General features: G+C 37.8%; 1 protein-coding gene across 4 annotated transcripts in view; it reads right to left on the reverse strand.

Moving 5' to 3' along the window:
- crata (carnitine O-acetyltransferase a) overlaps positions 1-16882 on the reverse strand; it is a 53754-nt gene that overhangs the window by 14168 nt on the left and 22704 nt on the right. For all 4 annotated transcript variants that reach the window (XM_061876774.1, XM_061876773.1, XM_061876775.1 and 1 more), the window contains exons 10-13: positions 16674-16796; positions 11077-11212; positions 10816-10878; positions 4318-4455 (exon numbers count right to left, since the gene is read on the reverse strand). In XM_061876774.1, coding sequence (XP_061732758.1) covers positions 4318-4455; positions 10816-10878; positions 11077-11212; positions 16674-16796 — 460 coding nt within the window. The remainder of the gene's footprint in view (positions 1-4317; positions 4456-10815; positions 10879-11076; positions 11213-16673; positions 16797-16882) is intronic.

Here is a 16882-nt window from a genome sequence, read left to right on the forward strand (position 1 = left end):
ATGTTTGTTTTACATTGAACAAGAACAGCCTACCGAGCCAAATTCCTTGTGTGTTAAACATACTAGGCCAATAAAGCTCATTCTGGTTTTGATGTTCTTCCAGTTATGTGAATGTTAGTCTTCCCTCGATTATGGCGGGACAAATGATACAGATCTCCCCGTGGGAGGTACAGTTATGTGAACTAAGGACATAGTTATTTATTTATATCATATTATTATTTCTTTTATGATTCATGGTAATATAAATATATTAAGAGTACATTTAATTATATAATCACTTATTTCTTTCAAGAATTGGTTATTTATTCATCCATTCATTTACTACCGCTTGTCCCTTTTTGGGGTTGCGGGGGAGGCCGCAGCGTATTTATTTAATTATTAATTTCAATATTTCATGATTGAATTAGTTGTTACATGGTTAAATGTAAATACATCATGATTTAATTTTGTATTTCATTATTCTAGTGACCTGTGTGGCATAAATGTATTTTATAAATCAGCCGTCAAAGTCAGTGGGCGGTTCCTTACACCTGATTGGATACCATGCACTTCAATTTAGGGCTGGGCGATATATCGATATAAACGATATATCGCGGGTTTGTCTCTGTGCGATATAGAAAATGACTATATCGTAATATTCGAGTATACGTTCTCACGCAGTGCTTTTAGCTGCGGGCATTACACTTCATGCTCTCCTCGCTCTTTCCTGTGTCTCCTTCTCACAGACAAGCAGGCGCACATTCTTACATACGTCACAAACTGTCATGTCATACGTCACATACACGCCCTCGCCCAGCAGAGAGCTAGCGGCGTGGCTAACGTTAGCTGCTAACGTAGCCGTACGAGTGAAAGATGGTGCAGATCTGGTAACAAATGAAGGAAGACTTAATTCCCAATAAAACCAGCAGGGTTTCCATCGTCTGGCGGTGGTTCGGCTTCAAGAGGGAATATGTCAAACAGACAACCGTAATTTGTCAAGTATGGGGAAAAAGCGTTGCTATAAAAAGTAGCATTACTGCTAATATGTAGCATCATTTGTAAAGTCACTCGCTAGAGAAGGAAGAGAATTTCATAAATGTAGTAACCTACCACATAGTGAAGGACTAATGTATTTCCTATTATGCAGCTCATTTTTATTTTACACTTAAAATGTCTCCGACAATCTTGCACTTTATGTTTTGGAAATTATTTGAATGTTTGTGCCATTGCTTAATAGATTTAATAAATACACTTTTGGTCAATTGACTTAGTTGTGATTTCCCTCTCTGCATGAAAGTTTAAAAGTAACATATATTAATGCAGTATGAAGAAGAATGTTTTAATGTATACACATAGAATCATCATACTGCTGTGATTATATGCATCAAGTGTTCATTCAAGGCCAAGGCAAAATATCTTAATATATATCGTATATCGCGATGTGGCCTAAAAATATTGCGATATTAAAAAAAGGCAATATCGCACAGCCCTACTTCCACTTGTCTGTGGATCCCTTGTACAAGAAAAGCACAAGAGTACTGTTTGATAGAAAACACCTTGGTCTAAAAGTGCAACAATATCCCCAACAACTGGAATACATTTCTCTACTTTAACTACTACATACATGCTCTGTGTCATTGCTTCCACATACTCTCCAATGTCTAAATCATCTACCACCAACTGCTGAAAAAGTACAAGTTAAACCTCCTTAGCTGCCGTGTTTTAAAAGACTTCCAAAGTTCCAGGCTTCAGACCATAGCAATCATTGGAGTAGACTTGTGTTTGCCCACTGACTCTGATGGGTGAGTTTGGCAGATAACAATTCATGAAGTCCTGACACTCTTGTTGTACTAACTCTTGTTAATAAAATAATGAAATAAATAATGAAATAAATATTTAAATGATTAACTAAATATTGATAAATAATTAAATGTACTTTCACTTTATATAGTTAATTATCTTACAATTACAATAAATTAATTAACGTCACTTCTAATAACACATTTGTGGATTTCATTCTAATTATTGAAAAAATTTTAATTATTTTAACAATTGTTAATGTATTTAATAATTAAAATGACACTTGAACCAATAAACACATGCTATACATGCACGTAACCAGAAGAACACTAGCTAATAGCTCTACAAAACTAAATTTAAGAAAAAAAAAGACAATTAAAACAACAAACACTTAAATAGGCACATGTGAAAACAAGCAAGCATTCTGAGAACAGAAAATGTAATTAATAAATTTCATAAAACAAAAACACCTACAGTATGTAAAAAACTTGAAATCAGTGAAGTGAAAAGTGATTTATATTTATATAGCGCTTTTCTTTAGTGACTCAAAGTGCTTTACATAGTGAAACCCAACATTTAAGTTACATCTAAACCAGTTCGGGTGGCACACAAGGGCAGTGACTAGGATGGCGGAAGCAGGGATCGAATCTGGAATCCTCAAGTTGCTGGCACAGCCAGTCTACCAATTCAGCCACACTGCCCAGCAAACACTCACAACTATTTAGTTTGATACAAACATTATCCCTATGTATGGAGGTAAGTGTGTGTCTTTATTTCAAAAACTTTTTTTTAACTTTGAATTTTTTGCATTACAATTCTGTGAACTTTTTTTTTTTTTTTTTTTTTACATCTACCGTAATTATGCTAACAATTTCATTTAAAAAAAACGGTGTAAAAGATTATACGTAAAACAATTCAGTGCAAAAACATTAAGTATATAAAAATTCAGAGTAAAAAAAAAAAAAAATCAGTGCAGAAAAATTCAGTGTTGAAAAATTTGCTGCTTCAGAAAGCAAGACACACTTCCGGTAAAATAAACCCAAAGATCCTGTCTCAGAACCAGCCAATGAGGTGTCAAGTTTAAAGTCCCGTGATACAAGTTTTGTAAAAAGCAGGTAACTGGGCTACCTGAGCATAACACAAGATAATAAACACTTCAATTTGGCTCGCTGGATATTTTCAAGCAATAGAAAGTATTCCATTGCTTAATATCTGCACTTTTTTTGGTGGTATGTGTCATGATTGGCAGTTAAACTGACTGTGACACCCAATATGACCAGCAGATGGTGCTAGATAAGGATACTCAATGTAATATCCCTGTTCTGCATAACTTTGTTGTTAAAAGGTCTGCAGAACTGTGTTATTACATCGAAAAGTAAAAAAAAAAATGTGCCTGCATTTTTCGCCGTGTTTGTTGCATCTTTGTTACTCTTGCTTAATTGTAAAAGATGTCTGGGAAGTAGAGGAGCAACATTCATATATTTTCAATAATTCAGTGTTTCTATTGTTCATAGTTAATATTGTAAATCCAACATTCTATATGTGATTGTACATTCTGATGGTCATAATTCAGTAAAAATAAACTAAAGTTCATTCCGTTTTTGAGATGGTCTTTAGTTTTTTACTGAAAAGACACAGAATGTACATGGAAATACATCGTGGGATTTACGATATTAGCTATGAAAAATAAAACACTGAATACATGAACGTTGCTCCTCTACTGCAGACCACCTACTTGATCGACATCTTTTGTAATCCAGCAAGATCAACAAAGATGCAACAAACACTATGAAACAGACACGAAAGGTAAAAAAACCTTCACATATTCCATATATCACTGTTCTGCAGTTGTTGTATAACTCTGCCTCCGTCTGACACTCGCCGCTTCGTAAACAATCTCCGCCTACTCTGCCTCACTCTGTTCGTGCCTCGCCTGCATGAAGCAGAGTGTTGTATGTCGCTCAAAAGTGCAATCATCAAGTGGAATCATTTTTAGAGTTTGAAAATATCCAGCGGGCCGCATTTAAATGTTAAATATGTTGTATTATGCCAAGGTAGCCCAGTAACTGTTAATTTTTGCTGTTTTGCAAGACCTGTGTCACATGACTTCAAACATGAGACCTCATTGGCTGGTTCTGAGACAAGATCGATTGTTTCAGTCTTAAATTTACTGGAAGTGAGTCTTGCATTTTGAAGCAGCAAATTTTTCAACAATTTTTTTTTTTTTACACTGATTATTTTAGCACTGACTTTTATTACACAGATTTTTTTTTACTGATGTTTTATAGACTGAAATTTAAAACAAAGATTGTATTCAAAGAAATTGTCAGCAAAATTTGAAGTAAAAAATTCAGTTCACAAAATTCAAATGCAAAACATTCAGTTACATAAATTTAGTGTCAAAAAAAGCCTCCATAATATACACTTTGTAGAAGTTATTTTTAGATAATTTTCCAGCAAAATTGTCCTTTTGTGCCGAGGGTTTAAAAAAAATAAAATAAAGGCCTCAATGCAACAGTCAGAAAGCGTTATCCATACCTGACTTGTAGATAAGCGGTAGTGTAAGGCTTTGGCGTAAGATGTGTCTGTAAAGATTTTGGGAACAGGGAGGTTTTCCTCAGCAGCCTGCATCTTCAGACCCAGTAAATGTCGGTCAATGGCCTGACCACTGATTGCCTGAAAAGACAAGTTGAATTTTAAATGTTTTAAAGCATCAAATATAGACCATGCAAAAAGAGCCACAGTAATTTTCTCAAAAATCATCTCAAAGCTGACTAATGCGAGAATTGTTAATGCTGCACTTCAGTTATTAAGGAACTTTATCAACTTTAACAATCATTCACACTATTCAAACTCTCTATGTTTAGTTTTCTGCATCCTTGCTAAAAAGAAACTTTGTAAAATATTATACAAAAATTGAGCAGTTTTATTTTCATTTTAAAACCAGTAAAAGCCAGTAACGCTGTTTACACAAAAGCTACAGTTTCATGTTTTACATTTTGTTTTCTTATTGTACACAAAATGAGCATTCCTTTCCACAGAGGAATGCTGTAGCTCTAACAAGAGTGACCATCGGGTTCTTGGTCACCTCCCTGACTAGGGCCCTTCTCCCCCGATCGATCCGTTGAGACAGCCGGTCAGCTCTAAGACAAGTCCTCGAGGTTGCAAGCTTCTTCCGTTGGAAGCCAAAGTGCTCATTGAGACCTTCAAGGCAGCAGATTTGTGCCTTGAGACAATCCTTTCTTGAGACAACCCTACAGACAATTCCTTCGACTTCATTCTTGATTTGTGATCTACCTTATATATAGACAGCTGTGTGCCTTTCCAAATTATTTCCAACTATTTGAATTTACCACAGGGGGGCTCCAATTAAGCTGTATGAACATCCAAAGGATGATCAGTTGAAACAGGATGCACCTGAGCTCACTTTTGAGTTTCTTGGCAAAGGCTGTGAATACTCAGGTACATGTGATTTCTTAATTTTTTATTCGCAAACATTTTTTATTGAAACAACTTTTCCACATTTTCATTATGGGCTATAGTGTGTAAAATTTTGAGGGCAAAAATGAAATTATTGCATTTTGGAATAAGGCTATAATATACAAAATGTAGTAAAAGTGAAGCGCTGGACTGTAAAGACAAAAAATCTATTAATGAGCAGGTTGATTGATCTTTATGTGTCTGGTGAGCTACGATAATATCGACACAGTACAGCACACACAAAATAATTCCGTCCCACAACAAAACTGTTTGTTTACCTTTAACATTCATATTTCGCTGTGTTTGTTGCATTTTTGTTGTTTACTTGATTGTAAATAATGTAAATCGAGAGGGCGTGTGACAGTCGTATGTTGTCAATATTCAGTGTTTTATCAATCACAGTTATTATTGTAAATCACACATTCTTTATTTTCATGTACATTCTGGGTGTCTCATTCAGTAAATTTTTTTTCAAAAATAATTCCATTCCTTTTTTAAGGCGGTCTGTCATAACATTTTTAGCCATTTAGACATAATTGTGAGGTTTTGTATTAGTGCTCCTAAAAATAGATATACCGGCCCTTAGACACATTTGATCTATAAATTCGGCCCCAGAGTCAAAATAATTGCCCAGGCCTGTCTTAAGTGATGGGCATATCTAGATAGTATTAATACCAAGGTGGGTATTGGTATCAGATTGATACTAGTGTGATGGGATTCAAACTTTTGTTGTAGTTTCTCTTTCATAGGTCTACTATTTTTAGAACATATTTTCTACACGTAAATTCATAAAAGTATTCAATTGTCTTGACGTTTTAAGTCGAAAAGTGTCAATATTGGTATCAGTTTTGGCAATACAAGCCCAGTTTTTACAGCACTTTGTATCTGATGAATACTAGAATTTACAGTATCACCCACCCATACTTGCCAACCTTGAGACCACCGATTTCGGGAGGTGGGGGACGTGGTCGGGGGTGGGGCGGGGGGCGCGGTTAAAAGGGGAGGAGTAAATTTACTGCTAGATTCATAGATTCACCAAGTCAAGTATTTCATATATATATATGAATATATATATATATATATATATATATATATATATATATATATATATATATATATATATATATATATATATATATATATTTATATAAATAAAAATACTTGACTTTCAGTGAATTATATTATATATAGCTAGAATTCACTGAAAGTAATTTTTTTACACATTTACACACATAACACTCATCTACTCATTGTTGAGTTAAGGGTTGAATTGTCCATCTTTGTTTTTCTAACCATATGCATGTACAGTAGATGGCAGTATTGTCCTGTTTAAGAGTGTCACAACATTGCCGTTTGGCAGACAAACTGCTTTACGGTAGACGAAAACGGACTGCTGTTGTTGTGTGTTGTTTTACCGCGCTGGGAGCACGTTAATGAAACTGCCTAACAATAAACCCACATAAGAAACCAAGAACTCGCCCTCGATCATTCTACAGTTACAACATCATTGGGCAGACGCTCTTTATGCACCCCACTCAGGTCTGCATAGAGCTGGAGGGGGCGTGGCCTCCAGCTATGTCTGAATTTCGGGAGAAAATTTGTCCCGGGAGGTTTTCGGGAGAGGCGCTGAATTTCGTGAGTCTTCCGGAAAATCCGGGAGGGTTAGCAAGTATGCACCCACCGCAAGTGAGCTAACAAAATCGAATAAGAGGAAGCTTCATTATAACCAACTACAGTGGTGACAAGCGGAACAACAGGCAATATAGAAGAGGACATACGAGAGGAGGGAATGGTGGCGCACTTGGGACTATTTTTTAAAAGAAAAATCTCAAACTAAAAAAAAAAAAAAGCCTTGAACAAGTGATGGAGAGAGCATGAACGCAGACTATCATATCGGCAGCGAGCGAGACGTGAGGGAGTAGGTTTTCCATCAAATAACTGCAATGCTTTGTTGAACTTCCTTATTGGTTACTTTCACAATTCACAGAACGATGACTGAGGGGTGTCGGCATTCCCGACAGACATGAAGAGTATTGATTGTAAATAAACATCTAACACGTTTAATATTGGACCTGTCGACCTGCTTTGGAGCCAATTATCGGGACCAATTCACTCTTGACACACCTCAGCCCAAAAGACGATCTTATCAAACAATCTCATGAGACATAAAACAATCGAGCGTTTGTGGTTTTTGGTTTAAAAAAGGGCAAAGTCGGGACAAAAACAGCCCGATTGTCTTAATGCGTGTTCTACACTTAACATAATGAATAATCGTGATTTCCATCCATCCATTTCTACCGCTTGTCCCTTTTGGGATTGCAGGGAGTGCTGGAGCCTTCGAGCGGAGGGAGGGGTACACCCTGGACAAGTCGCTACCTTGGGACGGCGTGGCGCAGTGGGAGAGTGGCCGTGCGCAACCCGAGGGTCACTGGTTCAAATCCCACCTAGAACCAACCTCGTCGCGTCCATTGTGTCCTGAGCAAGACACTTCACCCTTGCTCCTGATGGGTACTGGTTAGCGCCTTGCATGGCAGCTCCCTCCATCAGTGTGTGAATGTGTGTGTGAATGGGTAAATGTGGAAGTAGTGTCAAAGCTCTTTGAGTACCTTGAAGGTAGAAAAGCGCTATAAAAGTACAACCCATTTATTTATTTATTTGTGATTTCCATATTGATCAAAAATAATAATTATTATTTTGTCCATAATCATGCAGTCCTAGTAATTACTCAACTGTGATATAAATATGTATCATGTTCCTCTGACTTAATGACACTTGGCCTGTTTAAAGATGTCTGCAATGTCATTGGCTCCCATGTCCAAGAAATCATTACCAGAAGATTTGCTTTAGGAATTGTTCCAAATTACTTAAAGCAAACTGTTGAGGAACCGCTGATAAAAAAAAAAAAAAAACAGATTTAGATGCCTTTATTCTACCACATTTTAACCAACTTCAAAGATTCCTTATATTTTAATAACGTTGTAGGGAAAGCTTTGTTGGCACAGTTAAAGTGATTTGCATAGTATTCTTCATGTTTTTTAGTCTGGTTTTAAAACCTTCTATTAAAATTTAATCCGGTCTGTTAAAGGGGAACTGCACTTTTTTTTTTTTTTAATTGCATTATCATTCACAATCATGAAAACCATGAGGACGGATGGGTTTTCTTTTTCTTTTAATACATTCTAACTTGTAAATAAACGTCAATAAAAGTTACCGGAGCCAATGGGAGGTCCTCTTTTCCTCCAAAAGTGCCAACAATACTCTATTTGCATTTTGTGACTCGAATATTGACCAAGTATTAGTGATATTGTTAATATACGTGCTAACGCAGACTATCTATTTACAGTGGCGCTGTAATCACTACTGTGTGCGCGCCGATGTTTACATCATCGAGCGGTCAGCTGTTTTCTTGCTTCCTTGTAGATCATCATAAGTCATGCCTGTCACCTGGATAGAAGAAGGCTGAATACGTACTCATGCTGGTAGTTTGACAGTCAAATTTAGACACGAAACGAGCCTTGGTCCTACCCCCAGTTTCTTCACAAGGATTATGAGTCATTCGTTGTCTAAATGGGAATTTATCAACATCCTAAATGTCGGCATACTAATGACAGCAGACCCTGCACAGTAAGTGATGTCTTATTATGTTTGTTGGCTCTCATGAAGTCTGCAGTAAGTAGTAATTAGTGATGTTGAAAAAAAAGCGAACATTGTGATTCGTTTTTTAAAGTAATGCGCTGCGTATGCTTAAAATGATCAAAATACGTACCATGTAGTGGTGGTTATTTGGTCAAAAATACTGTAGCTCGTATAGATTATGTTTTACAGCCCATTTTAAAATTGCAAATTGTAGATTTTAGCGCTTCCATATCGAGTCTACTAACACATAAGTTTACACTGTACATTTAATAATACTTTGTATTAGAAATTGCAACAGCGGAGGATGCATGAGCCAGCCGGCCCCTCAACAAAAGGATAGAGAAAAAGAAAGAGCATGTTAACTACAGCGTCGGACCACAATGGTGAACTCGCGCAAAGCTCTTTGGGTAAAACTTGCCGAGTCATACCAAAGACTATAAAAATGGGAACCGTTACCCCCCTGCTTGGCACTCAGCATCAAGGGTTGTAATTGGGGGTTAAATCACCAAAATAATACCCGAGCGCAGCCACCGCTGTTGCTCACTGATTCCCTCACCTCCCAGGGGGTGGAACAAGGGGATGGGTCAAATGCAGAGGCTAATTTCACCACACCTAGTGTGTGTGTGTGTCTATCAGTTGTATTTCAACTTTTAACTTTACCATACATGGAGATATCCGCTGACAACACCAATGGGGAAAAAAGTCCCAAACTGGGCATATAGCTTCTTTGGAGGATGTATGAAGGAAAGCAAGATTGTTATAAAAATATCTCCGCTATGCTCCATGATTTGGTTTCAAATTTGAGGAACTTATGCAGATCCCAAATACACAAAAAACAGTACCAATAAATAAGAAAAGTTGGTTTTGCATTGGTCCCCTTTCAAAAATATTTTACTCTTTGGCTTTTAAACCAGCATGAAAGATGTGTGACCTCTGCATATTTTATTTTATGTGTGTATTAATTTAGACTGTCGAGTTTTACCGCCAGTGTGCAGCTGAGATAAGCTCCAGCACCCCCAGCGACTCCGAAAGGGGCCAAGCGATAGAAATGGATGGTTGGATGGAGTTTTATCTCGCCTATAATGTGATTTTTAACTACCATGCAGCACTTTGTGAAAATTTGGCTTGTTTTCAAATGTGTTACACAAATAAGGTGGATTGGACACTATACCTCTGCACTCCTTCTGGATACCATGCTAATAGACCGAATGTGATTTTGAGATGAATCCCCAAAGACAAAACTGCCGGCTATTCTAAACTAGGTGCATAAATGCACACCATCATTACAGTTTGGTACATTCCTCAGTTTTAAGGTCACAATTTGGTTAACTTTCAGTACAGTGACAGCCTAAAAAGGTAAAATATAAAAAATTGCTTAACTTTGTGTGAAAAGTTTTAATACTTTTTAAAATGGAACAAAAAATATAAAATGCTGGCAGGAAATGTTGTAATAAACATTATACAATGCTAAGCTATCGGACCAAATGTCTTAGCATTGTATTATAGGTGAGAAAGGAAAATAATATGATATTTAACAAAATGATGCGGAACCTATGTGGATTTTCCTGTTTTCTGACTTATAAATGTTGTTACATTGTTGGATAATTGTTTTCAACATTGTTAAAGTGTCATATGGAAAAGGTGTGAGCTTTTACGCAGTTTTAGATGCCTCTGAACACTGTGTTTAGCAGTCTTGGCCATATTTGTGTGGGCCTCTTAAAAAATGATCTCATTTGCAACCTAAAGGAATGCCTCCACACACGGAACACTTGCAAACAAGACTCAGAAAGTGGGTTATAGATGTGACTGAGGAGGAAAACTTCCGCAAAATTTTCACAAAACTTATGTTAAATGAAGACTTGAATTATCATACTTTAAGAATATGCCGAGGGCTAAATATGACCACCTGACAGCACTCACCATGTTTGTATACAACTTGTGTGCTTTCACAGCTTTCTCCATTAGATCCACTTTTTCTGTGTTCTGTGTGAGACAAAAGTGACAAAAAAATCAGGTAAATGATTAGCAATAGCTGTACTACAAGTCTCTTTTAAAAAGAACATGCAACATCTCCATCGCAGTTAGTATTAAATTCGGTCATATTTCATGCACAACGTTTGTGCAAAGTCATTGCTGAAAGTTTGCGGTTTCTATTTTTGTGCCAGTGGAAGCAAATCACACCTGTTTGTTTGGGTCGTCAAAGGCTTTGACAAAGGCAGCAGATGCATTTGAGGCAGATCTAATAGTGTCTGTGCGACCCATCCTGAACATTCGCAAGGAGGCACTCTCGTATGTCGCACAACACTGCTGATACATCCTGCGGAGAATACAAAACATCAACGTACAGCGCTTACGTTGGCCTGTGGCATTTGCAAATGACAACAAAACAGTGAAGTCTACAACGAATACGGTGCGGCCATGTCAACAGGGTATCAGCGCATTTTTTAAGATACAATTTAATGACTTTTACATCCTATTTAAAAACTCCAAATCAAAAAATTAAGAGTATAATACGGAAGAAAATTAAACTTAAAACTGCTTTATGTAATATGTTTAAGTTACTATGAATGCACACATTTAGGAAACAACAGGGTGTGTTAGTCAATTGTTAGAGAAGCAAACTGCTTAGGTATACCAAGTCTTGTGTTTTGGACCTGCAGTTGCAACCTGCACCTCAAATGACCATCTTACATCCCAAAGGTGTCTAGCGGAAAATGGGACCAACAAAATATATAAAAAAAATATAGAAGAAAAATACCAGGCATGGGAAATAGGGCACCGTTTGGTCAAAGCAAATAAAGTATTTAATAGCCAAACAATGGTTTATCTGCTGGCAGAGGTAATTATGATTGATGTTTGACTTCTGTTGTTGGGAAGTGGCCATTTCATTCAGTTACGCCTGACATATATTCTCACGTCACAGAACTTGCGTAAGCGACTCCGTTTAGCTACTCCCCTACGTGCCCTCCTGCAGACCCTAAAGTGCATCTCCCAAAAATCCTAGTGAGGCATGTGATTGTGCAAAGGACAGTCCCTAAAACTCACGAGAGCAGACGTTGTGCTTGAAATGCACACATTTTTGTGTGCCATAAAGCAAGTGATTAAAGGTTCGCATGCAAACTGATATTGTATACTCTAAAAATAATCACTGAATGTGTAATTTTTAAGCTTATTGTGTTGTTGTTGCATCCAGAAGAAGTCACAAAGTACAACACTCTTTTCAACTTTTATTGCCAATCTTGTGCAGAGATGTCCGATAATATTGGACTGCCAATATAAGCCGATAAATGCTTTAAAATGTAATATTGGAAATTATCGGTATCGGTTTCATAAAGTTAAATTCATGTCTTTTTAAAACGCCGCTGTGTAAACGGACGTAGGGAGAAGTACAGAGTGCCCATTAACCTTAAATGCACGGCTTCTGTGTGCCAGCCCAATCACATAATATGTACAGCTTTTCACACACACAAGTGAATGCAAGGCTTACTTGGTCAACAGCCATAAAGGTCACACTGAGGGTGGCCGTATAAACAACTTTTACACTGTTACAAATATGCGCCACACTGTGAACCCACACCAAACAAGAATGACAAACACATTTCGGGAGAACATCTGCACCGTGACATAACATAAACACAACGGAACAAATACCCAAAACCCCTTGCAGCACTAACTCTTCATGCACGCTACAATATACAAACCCGCTACCCCCTACCCACCTTCCCCCCTCAACCCCACCCACCTCAACCTCATGTCCCAATTTGTAAGCTGCTGTTTTGAGGCACGTGAAAAAAAAAATCATGCACTTTGTGACTTCAATAATAAATATGGCAGTTCCATGTTGGTATTTTTTTTCCATAACTTGAGTTGATTTATTTTGGAAAACCTTGTTACAATGTTTAATGCATCTAGCGGGACATCACAACAAAATTAGGCAAAATAATGTGTTGATTCCACGACTGCATCGGTATCGGTTGATATCGGTATCGGTAATTAAGAGTTGGACAATATCGGAATATCGGATATTGGTAAAAAAGCCATTATCAGACATCTGTATAGTCTTATGTATAATATTGTTTTCCAACAACTCCAGCTGTGTTTGGGGAAAATCCTTGCAAAAATATTTTACTAACTCAGTTTTGTGGCAAAACACTTTAGGAAGGCACAGAGAGGCTGTACAAACACCAAACACCACTTCCTGAGCAGAAAGAGTCATGAACCAAAGATGGCTACAGAGTTGCCTTTTAAGTCAGCTGCTGTCTCAATTGCCGCACTTGCATGCTTACACTTCGTCTTTTTTGTACACAAGAGCATTTTCACTTCAAGACCTACCCCAAAAGGCAGTATGTGGTCAGTTACCAGATGCTGCACTCTACACCCAAAATAGTGAGTGCAGGGTGATGGACGCTGGCAATAGTCTCCATTTTGACTACACAGCTGAAGAAGCTGGTCGAGCATGCATTCGCACATGCGTGAAAAAGTTGTGTTTCTAACTAATGCACAGTCAAGAAGTGTGGTAAAAGCTGGCAGATAGTTCCTTGTTTCATTCTATTTTCAGTGAGTGGCTGCAGTTCATTAAAAGAAGTAAAGAAAAATAAAAAAGTAGAAAACTGTCTTCTAATGTTGACAAAACAATTATGAACATATTTTACTATACTGTCAAAGAATGTGAAGTGCAGTGGAGTGAATTATATGTATATAACACTTATTCTCTAGTGACTCAATGCGCTTTACATTGAGAAACCCATTATTTACATTTAAGCTACATTCGCACCAGTGTGGGTGGAACTGGAAGCAAGGTGGGTGACGTGTCTTGCCCAAGAACAAAGGAAGTAACAAAGATTGCAGAAGCTGTTTTGAAATGGAAGCCTCAAGTTTCTGGCTGGCTGCTCTACCATCTGAGCCACTCGGTCATCTTTCTCTCTGGTCTCATGGTTCGGTCATCTGTCATTAAAAGACATGAATTGTCTGGACCATATAATTAAACTGTCTATTAGGGTTGTACAGTATACCGGTACTAATATAGTATTGCGTTACTGATGAATCAAAAACGGTACTATACTCTATTTGAAAAATACCGGTTCCCCAATTGTAGCTGAGATAGGCGCCAGCGCCCCCCGCGACCCCAAAAGGGAATAAGCGGTAGAAAATGGATGGACAGGGCCCCAATTATTTTATTTTAATTTAAATTTTTAAAAACGGGGATGACGGCGCATCGTTACGCTGTGACAATGCTGGTTTTATGAGCAGACGAGCATGTTGGGCAGCGCGCAATCACAGAGTACTAATGAAAGTGTGTTGACAGGAAAGGGAGAACAGACACAATCTGTCTTAAAAAGATAAAGGTGAAGCTGTAACACTGAAAGGCCCTCAGCAAGACGTGCTTTAAGACATGGCTAGCTGGCTTGCAGCTAACATTCATCCGCAGTCGGCAGTGTTTCAGGTATTTCTAAATCACTAATCCTTGCATCCATGGCGACGAATGAAGTATGTTTCTTACAAGTATCATCCCTGCAGTACCAAGAATATGTAAATGTATTCCACTACACACCGTATTAGGAAACAATAGCACACCGGCGTCACCGCTAACAAAAGAAAGCGCTCCTCAACGTAAACAAATGCCATGGGTGGCTCTACCCCTGACATCCACTGTAATGATACCAAGTACAATAGTGTATCTAGTCGATACTACTATGATTACATTGATATTTTTTATCGTCACAAATAATTTTTTCCTTTTTTTGATTAACTCAGAAAATAGGTCCCAGGACACATGAGGACTTTGAATATGACCAATGTATGATCCTGTAAGTACTTGGTATCGGATCAATACCTAAATTTGTGGTATCATCCGAAACTAATGTAAAGCATCCAAACAATAGAACAATGTGTGATTATTACATTTTAAAAGCCTACTGAAACCCACTACTACCGACCACGCAGTCTGATCGTTTATATATCAATGATGAAATATTAACATTGCAACACATGCCAATACAGCCGGTTTAGTTTACCTAATTACAATTTTAAATTTCCGGCAGAGTTTCTTGTTGAAAACGTCACGGAATGATGACGCGTATGATGACGCGTGTTTGTGATGTCTCGGGTTTTAGCGGACATATTAGTCCAGCACCACACACGGCTAAAAGTCGTCTCTTTTCATCGCATAATTACACAGTATTTTGGACATCTGTGTTGCTGAATCTTTTGCAATTTGTTCAATTAATAATGGAGACTATAAAGAATAATGCTGTTGGTGGAAAGCGGTGGATTGCAGCTGCCTTTAGCACCGAAACACAGCCTGTGTTTCTTTGTTTGTTGTGAAGCTTTAATACAGAGCGGTCAAGCAAACATGTTTCTCTACATCGACCAGCAAGTTTTTGGATGGGAAAATTGTGATATTAAGTCGGCTCTTACCAGAGACTTCCGTGGATTATGCGACTTCCCTCCTGCAGCTAAAAAAGACAGCTGTGATCTTGGCTCCTCGGCTTCTCTGAGAGACACTGGCGTTCACCGCAGCCATCCGACTTTCAGGTATAACTTTACAATCTAACTAAAACACTATTAAAACAATGAGCAGATAAGGGATCTTCCAGAATTATCCTAGTAAATGTGTCTAATTAAATCTGAAACGGTCCCACTGCCGCCGCCTGGAACCGTCGTCTTTTCTTTTTTTTTTTTTGTGCTTCACTCTAACTTTCCTCATCCGCAAATCTTTCATCCTCGCTCAAATTAATGGGGAAATTGTCGCTTTCTCGATCCGAATAGGTCTTGCTGCTGGAGGCTCACATTATAAACAATGTGAGAAGCCCTACAACCCGTTAGGTCACGCGCACAAGGTCTGCTACTTCCGGTAAAGGCAAGGCGTTTTTATTAGCGACCAAAAGTTGCGAACTTTATCGTCAATGTTCTCTACTAAATCCTTTCAGAAAAAATATGGCAATATCGCGAAATGATCAAGTATGACACATAGAATGGACCTGCTATCCCCATTTGAATAAGAAAATCTCATTTCAGTAGGCCTTTAACAGAAGTGTAGATAGAACATGTTGAAACGGAAAAAAACCACAAAATAACAGTAAATGAACACATGGATTAATAATCAATTTTTTAATCTTCTATCCATCCATCCATCCATCCATCCATCCATTTTTCTACCGCTTATTCCCTTTGGGGTCGCGGGGGCGCTGGTGCCTATCTAAGCTACAATCGGACGGATGGCGGCGTACACCGTGGACAAGTCGCCACCTCATCGCAGATTTTTTAATGTCAGCAGAAAAATTAAGAGCCCTTGTTTGCTTACTTACTACTAAAAGACAAGTTGTCGAGTATGTTCACTATTTCATTTCATGCCAAAATGGTTCTTCAATTGCAATAAGAAACATATGTTTGATGTAACGTAAGGTTTTTCGTTAAAATAAAACCAATAATGACATTTTTTGTGGTCCCCATTATTTAGAAAAGTATCAAAGTATTAAAATACATTTTGGTACCGGTATCAAAATATTGGTATCGAGACAACTCTACTGTCTATTAGAAAAACTGATTGATGAGTCTCAGCTGTTTCCGGCCTCCCTGTACAATAAACAGGTACAGCATAGTGGTACAGGGAATTAATTAAGTTTTATACAATCTAATCAAAATTCACACAAACAAACTAAGGACACAGTGTTCACAGTATAGTTAATGAAGTGTACTAATGCAAATATTCCATTTGAAACATAGCACAGGAATGTATCAACTGTTTTAATAGAAGCCAAGCTTTTCATGCACCTCACCTGTAGTAAGCCAGCTGTAGCGCCACCTGTATAAACGCATCTGGGCTCATCTTGTGGGCCTTTGGTACATTTTTTCCAAAGTGGTTGAACACGATAACCCTCACATCTACGTCTTCAGCCAATCTGCAGTATAACAGAAGGGTTTATGTGCCTGCACCACTATCACGTATATAAATACTTATTTTGTCGGTCACAAAGTGCCTTTAAAA

The sequence above is a fragment of the Nerophis ophidion genome, linkage group LG17 (genome assembly GCF_033978795.1).
Source record: "Nerophis ophidion isolate RoL-2023_Sa linkage group LG17, RoL_Noph_v1.0, whole genome shotgun sequence".
Classification (NCBI taxonomy): Eukaryota; Metazoa; Chordata; class Actinopteri; order Syngnathiformes; family Syngnathidae; genus Nerophis; species Nerophis ophidion.